Source organism: Impatiens glandulifera, chromosome 1 (genome assembly GCF_907164915.1).
Source record: "Impatiens glandulifera chromosome 1, dImpGla2.1, whole genome shotgun sequence".
Taxonomy (NCBI): domain Eukaryota; kingdom Viridiplantae; phylum Streptophyta; class Magnoliopsida; order Ericales; family Balsaminaceae; genus Impatiens; species Impatiens glandulifera.
Window position 1 is genome coordinate 67,812,639 of NC_061862.1, and position 7,709 is coordinate 67,820,347.

At 32.2% G+C, this 7,709-nt stretch overlaps 2 protein-coding genes across 2 annotated transcripts; both read right to left on the bottom strand.

Moving 5' to 3' along the window:
- Positions 1-1,149: 1,149 nt before the first annotated feature.
- Positions 1,150-3,242, bottom strand: LOC124921304. Its single transcript, XM_047461940.1, has 2 exons — positions 2,947-3,242; positions 1,150-2,134 (listed from the first exon to the last, which is right to left on the bottom strand). Exon 2 carries the CDS (start codon positions 2,131-2,133, stop codon positions 1,393-1,395), a length of 741 nt encoding a protein of 246 aa, XP_047317896.1. The 5' UTR covers position 2,134; positions 2,947-3,242; the 3' UTR covers positions 1,150-1,392.
- A 650-nt stretch (positions 3,243-3,892) lies between these two features.
- On the bottom strand, positions 3,893-7,438 carry LOC124918795 (protein NSP-INTERACTING KINASE 1-like). The gene is made up of 11 exons (XM_047458843.1): positions 7,013-7,438; positions 6,805-6,937; positions 6,619-6,690; positions 6,384-6,527; positions 6,231-6,302; positions 6,054-6,113; positions 5,883-5,980; positions 5,656-5,802; positions 5,111-5,452; positions 4,475-4,854; positions 3,893-4,358 (listed from the first exon to the last, which is right to left on the bottom strand). The coding sequence occupies exons 1-11, from the start codon at positions 7,134-7,136 to the stop codon at positions 4,038-4,040; spliced, it is 1,893 nt and encodes a 630-aa protein (XP_047314799.1). The 5' UTR covers positions 7,137-7,438; the 3' UTR covers positions 3,893-4,037.
- Positions 7,439-7,709: the final 271 nt, after the last annotated feature.

Sequence of the window (7,709 nt, forward strand, 5' to 3'; positions counted from 1 at the left end):
CATAATACATGAAAAAGTATATATAAACATAAGTTTCTTAAGAAAAAATGATGAACAACACTTACCTTACACCTTACCAATGAGTTAATCAACAAAATAGTTGGTTCTTTTTTTGTTGTTGGATTTCCTTAAAGTAAAAAGAAATCAAAGTTATATAAAATAAAAACTTATTTTAAAAGTAAAAATAAATTTTAATTACCGGTAAGCCTCTTGTGAATGAATAAGATCGATATGAAAACTGAAAAAGAAGAAAATGAATAAATGAAGAGTGAAAGAAATTGTGAAAAGATGAATAGCTAAAGAAATTATGTAGAATGAATGAAGAATATGAAGAGTGATCAAAAGAAATGGTGAAGAATGAAGAGAAAATGAAGGAAGAATAAAGAATTGAAAAAGAGATACATGCATTAGATTAGATGAAGAAAATTAGGTTAGATGAAGAGTCACTAGATATGTTAGGAATTAGGGTTTTACTTTAAAAATTGTGGGTCTTCATATGGGCTTTGAAGAGAAAGAGATGGAAGAAAAAAAATTTAGTTTTAATATTAAATAAATAAAAAAATTATTATATATTATAAGGCTCGAAAAAAATCAACAAGTCATCGAACAAACATTATATGAGCTCGACTCGAATATTAAACGAGTCGGCTCGAACTCGGTCAAAGTCAAGCTTAAGTTGAGCTTCGCGAGCAGCTTGACTCATTTGTAGTTGTATTATGAGGTACTAATATTAACTTAATATATTAATTTAAAAAATGATATATATTTTATTTTAACAAATTATATTTCTAAGTTTGAATTATTTAAATAACTTAATCCAAAAAATATATATTAATAAAATTAATCACATTACTAAATTCATTAATCAAAATATTAAATTACATTTAAAATAATCAAAATATTAAATTATAAAATATTAAATTGCATATAGTTTATTTTATATACTATGAACAATAGGGGATCCCCGAGGTTCTAAATTCAAACACGTGAAGCGACAAGAATATATACAGGATCCCCGAGGTTCTAAATTCAAACACGTGAAGTGAACAAATTCTAAACTATGTTTGCAATTTATATGTTTAACCACGTGCAAAGATTAATTTATAAAGGAGAAGTGATCTCAACCATATAAAAAAAAAAATTTCAAAATCAAAGCAACTATCAGCACCACTAAAATACCCTCAAAATTAGTCTTACGTGCATCATTTACCCATAACCCATTTCAAATAATCCATCTCAAATTATGTTTCAATCTAGTAACCTAATTCAGAATCAGTTTTTGTTCGTTTTGATTCCCAATTCCCACAATCATGATTCTATTACAACTGAAAAATACATACTAACAAAACTCACTTTAAGAAAATTCAATGGAAAGTTCATTCCCAGGATTCATCACTTTCTATCTTTATTCCCAGATCGAAACCCCAGTGCATTAGCAAACAACCTCTTGGCTGCTCCCACATGATCATCTTTCAAATCATTCTTACCAATCTTTACATTTTCATCTACTCCTTCTGAAACTGTTTTTGCATCTTTCGATATACTGTTTCTCAATTCACTATCAGAATTTTTAACTCGTCGTCCAAGAGCATGTGCTATCATTCGGTTAGCAACCACAGGAATATTTCGAGGTCTCTGCATTTCACAAACATCTTTCTCTTCATCCTGAGAAAATATTCTCTGTCGGGCAGCCATATAAGCTGCTTCTCTCTTCTCCAATGATAATTGAACATCTGAAGTAACTGCCACTGTTCTTGACAATGAGGAATCATCAGACTTTCTTAACAGTTGATGTGATACTGTTGGGGCCTCGAGTTCGTCGAACTGGACTAATAGATCTCTGACGAGTATAGATGGTATTGTGGTTTCTGGACATCGTTGTAAAACTAAATGACGTTCGTTTCCTTCACCGAGGGAATAATGGGAGAAACCAAAAATATCTGCAAGACGATGGAGGAGAAGGCGACAATATGCATTCATTGGTTCTAGCTCAAGCTGTCTGTCTGAACTAGTTTCTTCTTGAATAAAATTAATGAAGGATTCTTCCATCTTTAGAATTAAGTGCTTGCATTGAAGATTGTCTTTGATAAGAGAAGCCAATTCTTCAACCATTGCAAATTCTGCTGCACCCATTCTCTTTACAAAGATGAAAATCAAATGTCATTATTAGCATACATCAGATTAACAAATTTGAATTCAGTCCTATTTGGAAACACTTGTATTTTCGTATATGAATTCAGATAAGAAACCATCAATAAATATATATGTATGTATTCAGTTTCCAAACATGATTCCATCTGTATCCACATCTGAATGAACAAATGTGTGTTTTCAAATGAAGATATAACCAAATATTGATGATTTCTAAGTGGGATCAAGATATAACCAAAAATTGGGGGAAAACCAATCTTTTCAAAAGAGACCAATTACGATTTCTTAAATGGGAACAAGATATAACAAGAAAACCACATTTTTGAAATGAGACCGAACAAAACATATGGCAACTTAACAATCTGAAATCTCTCAAAGATGTAAAGACCCAACCAAGTACAGAACAAAATAAGAAACAAGATCAAGAAAGAACACATGAAGAACAACTGTTTAGTGTTGTGTCACCATTGGAGGAAACCAGGGACCCTTTACCAATTGAGTCATACAAATCTGATATCTTCTATAAACACTAAACATTCAGGGGGTGGGATAAAAATTTAGACATCATCTAGAGAAATTCGAAGAACATATGAAGAAAACTGCAGAGATCTCCAAAGGAGCTTCGAGTAGTCAATAATAATTTCAAACACATAATCTATTGAATAGAGAATTCATCAAGATTAGCCCTTAAATCCCCGGATAATCGGATAAAACCCCAGATAATAAGAATCAATTGAACGCAGGACTAAAAGAATTCGCAAGATAGAAGGGAAGTTTAGGTTTTAGAGAGTGCACCTGCTACGATCGTCGTCGGAATCGGTTGTGAAATAGCAAGAAAGGGTTGATTTACGGCATGATTCTGAGAATATCTTTGACTGAAAATTAGAATTTTCTTCAACCCAATATTTTGATTGAGTTGACAGTCCTCCAAACACGGGCTGGGCCTTGTTTGAGCGAGCAACTATGAAAGAGAGAAGATAGATAGGGGGAGATGGATAACTATTAATGGGCGAATATGAATTCGGACCGAAGATCTGGTTTTGTTTGTATCTTGTTTCTTGAACATTATCCCGACTTTGTAATTTCTTATTACCACATTTCTTTTATGTAAAACGCATACACATTAAAGATTAAGGATTACCATTCAACCGATTAGTACCCAAAACAGAACCAATTGGGTTTTTGTTAAATAAAATAGATAAAACACAAATTTGTTGATGTTTACACTAGGGTTAGGCAATTATTATGGGTTCGGTTTTTCATTCCAATAGTCATTATTATGATATATTTGTTATATCAACTTTATTTGTATGTCTTTATTTGAACTTTTATAATTAATTTTGTTTATAAATTTAATCAAAGTATTATTTAAAAGTCTTGTAACATTTATTTTATTCGACTAATATAACTATTATTAATTCTAAACAAATGAGATAAAAGTTTTGTAATATTTATTTTAGCCAACTAATATAAGTATTAATAATTTAAAAAAATTGAGATATATTATATATGTTGGGTTGGATAGGACTAGGCTTCAAACCAATACTTTCCTTATATTATAACCGGATACAGGGTTTTGAAATAATATAAGTGAAATAGAATACTCTAATTTAAATTTATCCAAAACACCACAACCCAACTTAGGATTAATCCTGATACACATGTCAACTATTGTCTCGTTTGAATTCACAATTGATGAGTAATTTGACATTTAAGTGTATTATTGTAACGCAGCATCACCAATAGATAGGTTAATAAGTGATATTAAACATGAAAATATTACAAAATTTTTGTCCAAAACACATAACACTCATATCACCCTTTTGATCTATATCTATGCTATACAACGACATAAAAAATTGTGGTGTTTAAAGTTGTTCATTCATTCACCTTGGGCCAGAGAGCTCAATGGCTTGCACAAGAAGTGAAGAATCATCGGTGAGGTCCGAAAATCGTCCCGACAAAGAAAGATCTTGTGGTTTGTACTTTGTTGAATCCACCCTTTGCGAGATTTCCCATCTCTCAGCAAGCCCGTCTCCTTCAAGCATCCTCACAACCTCCGACATCTTTGGTCGATGGCTTGGAAGATATTGAGTGCACAAAAGAGCAACTTTCACGGTCTCTTCAAGCTCGACTCTATCATAGTTATTCTTTAGATCCTTATCCACGAGCACTTCAAGTTTCTTCTCTTGATGAATCTTCTTAACCTACACATAACCATATATAATTAAAACGCCTTAAATTAAAATGTGTTATGATTAACAAAATAAAAAATAAAAAGGGTCAAGCCTTTAAGATTATATTAAAGAACACATTGCCTTACCCAATCGAGCATTGCTCCTTTTTGGTTGGCTGACTTTCCAAATTCTAAGGCTCTTTGTCCCGTGATTAATTCAAGTAGTAGAATCCCGAAACCAAATACATCGGTCTTTTCTGAGGATTGACCGGTTGAGAGATACTCGGGCGCAATGTGGCCTACGGTTCCTCTCACGGCTGTGGTCACATGTGACTCCTTGTGATCCAAAAGCTTTGCCAAACCGAAATCTCCGACAACCGCCTCACAATAGTCGTCAAGAAGTATGTTTGCAGCCTTAACATCCCGATGAATTATCTTTGGATCACATTGCTCATGAAGATACAACAACCCTCTTGCAGCCCCCAAAGCAATTCTTTTCCTAATTCCCCAATCCAACACTGGTTTTGCTATTAATCATATAAAAAATCAAATTAGAATTTTGGTTTCACAAAAGCCCAATTGAAAACACTTTTTTTCTATCAATATATATAATCTAGATGGATGTTAATCCCAATAATATCATATAAAAAATCAAATTAGAATTTTGGTTTCACATGAGCTCAATTGAAAACACTTTTTTCTATCAATATATATCATCTAGATGGATGTTAAACGTTTGAAAACATAACTTATTAAAAAAAACAAGAAAACAAATAAGTGTACCTTTAAGGCGCGAAGCAACGCTTCCGTTAGACATGAAAGGGTAGACAAGAAGTCGTTCCGAAGATGTCACACTAAAACCATATAGCCTAAGAAGATTTCGATGAACTGCAAGACTGATCATCTCTACCTCAGTTTGGAACTGCCTCTCGCCACCAACCGTGCTTCCATCTTTGAGCCTCTTGACAGCCACGGCCGTGCCATCGCGAAGATAGCCTTTATACACGTTTCCAAAACCACCTTTTCCAAGAATGTTCTTGTTGCTGAAATTATCGGTCCCAATTTGAAGCTCCCTAAATGGAAATCTCCTCAAGTTTCCTAAGCATATATCGTCGTGTTGTTTATCTGAAAAATTGGCCAAATAAATCCAAATACTTATTTCTTTTGATATAGAAATCTAAATTGTTATCCAAATTATAATGCAATATTTTGTTTCATTTAATATAAAACATTTAATCACACTATGTTTTAGATGATGAAACAAATTAATTTTTAACCAACATAACAAAATACCAAGAAAATAGTTTCCTTCCAATATGAAAAGTTACCATTGACATCGAAAAACAATTGCTTGCCACGCCTTTGTCTCCATTGAAGAAAAAGCCCAATAAAAAGAACAAGCAAGCTTATAAACCCGACGGTTGATCCTAAAGCCAACCCGACATTTCGACTTCTCGTTTTTCTAGAAGAAACGTCTGCTCAAAGAGAATTACTATACAAAAACATGATCATATAAAATTCTGAAACAAATAACATGTCGAGTAATTTTGCTTACTTTCGGAACCATTCAATGGCATCGACATTGGCATTAATGTACTCCCATAGCAATCTCCTTCATACCCCGTAGCGCAAATAGACGGATTTCCAACCACACTGAAAAAACTTCGATAATTAGACACATTTAAGGTCACTAATTATTATGAATATGAGAAAATTAAGGTCTTACCTAAATGTTTTAGCAGGAAATTTAGGCACTGGACCGCTCAAATTATTGAATGAAAGATCCCTGAAATCCTCAAATTCAAAAACATTACACAAAATACTATATAATATTATAATATAAAGTTAGATATTATTTAATTTTTTTTTATAAAGAATAATAAGTTAGCAAAAGAAGAATTACAAGAAGGCAAGCTGTGTCATGTTGGCTAAGGACAGTGGAATCTTCCCTGATAGACTGTTGTTATTGAGTCTCCTGTACATAATTAAATTAGGAAAGAAATATATTAATAATTATGATAATGACACATTAAATAAATTAAATTAAATGAATTACATGTATTGGAGATTGCTTAATTGAGATAAAGAAATTGGTATTTCTTCATTAAAATGATTATTTGAAAGATCAAGTGTATGAAGCCTTGATAGTTTTCCAATCTCTTCTGGAATTCTTCCTGTTATATTGTTATTCTGCAATAGACTGTTCAATTGGGAATATTAACAAAATAATACAATACAAAAAACCCGAGTTTTAAACTGAATTTAATTATCTCGCGACGATTTTAACTCACACGATCTGGAGATTCGACAAGTTTCCAATGCTGGGCGATAAAAAACCCGATAAATCCTGGCTTGGCGTACCCCTGTAACAAAAAAATATTTCAATTTTTTCGATACAATTATTATTATTTATTTATTTATTTATCGAGAAATTTTGGATTTGGATTTGAATTTGAATTGAAATTGGGGACACATACAGGCCAATGACCAGACTTTCTGAAGAACATGTGACCATTGTCCAGCTACAAGGATCAACAGAATCACCATCCCAATTATCAAGAACACCATGAGGATCATCCAATGAAGCTTTTATACCCATCAAAGCTTGAACTATAAGTAAAACAGAGAAATAAGATACAAAACATTCTTCTTATAAATTAAACAATTGGGTTTTTCTCTTCATACCTTCAAAGTTAACACCTTTTGAAGAAAGCATAGAATTGGCAGAGATCCAGAATGAAATAAATGTGATAAAACATAATGCAGCAGCAGCATCTGATCTTGAAGTTGATCTTCTTCCTTTAGTCATCTTCTTGATTGGAATTGCAAATCGAATTAGAGAAAGATGAAAGGATCTCTTTAAATGGATCTTGTTTAAGTTAGTCTCTTCAGATGATCAAAACCCAATTCAAGGTTAAGATTTTCATGGAGAAAATCCATTCTACATATAATAATTATGTGTTGGACCAGGAAAGAGAGAAGATAAGAAGAGAAAATGAAAATTCTTAAAACTTGGGTGTCCCTAAAAGAGGGCTAAAGCGTGCCTTTCAATGGGGTCAGGGCTAATGTAAAAGTAGAGAAGAAAGAAGAAGATGGCGGAGAAAAATATATACTACTTAACAAACCCACCAGCATTAGATATGAGAAAAAAATATATATATATAAAATTACCTAAAATATGGTAGAATTCAAAAGGCATGACCCAAAATAAGGATGGGTTATAAAAAAAGCAAGGGTAATTTCGACATTTCATTTTGATAGCTAATCATGCAATTTTCATGTATAAATAAAATTCAAAAACAAAAATACATATTTTATTAAAATTCAAAAAAAAAATGGGACCATTTTAGGTTGGATTTTACTTCAAAAGGGTTTCAAACTT

Excerpts from the sequence above, each read along its gene's own strand:
- LOC124921304 (XM_047461940.1), bottom strand. The coding sequence starts at position 2,133 with ATGGGTGCAGCAGAATTTGCAATGGTTGAAGAATTGGCTTCTCTTATC.
- LOC124918795 (XM_047458843.1), bottom strand. The coding sequence starts at position 7,136 with ATGACTAAAGGAAGAAGATCAACTTCAAGATCAGATGCTGCTGCTGCA. Across the intron at positions 6,938-7,012 it reads AAAAGGTGTTAACTTTGAAG|TTCAAGCTTTGATGGGTATA; the intron begins GTATGAAGAGAA and ends TTTTACTTATAG. Across the intron at positions 6,303-6,383 it reads TTAAGCAATCTCCAATACAT|GAGACTCAATAACAACAGTC; the intron begins GTAATTCATTTA and ends AATTATGTACAG.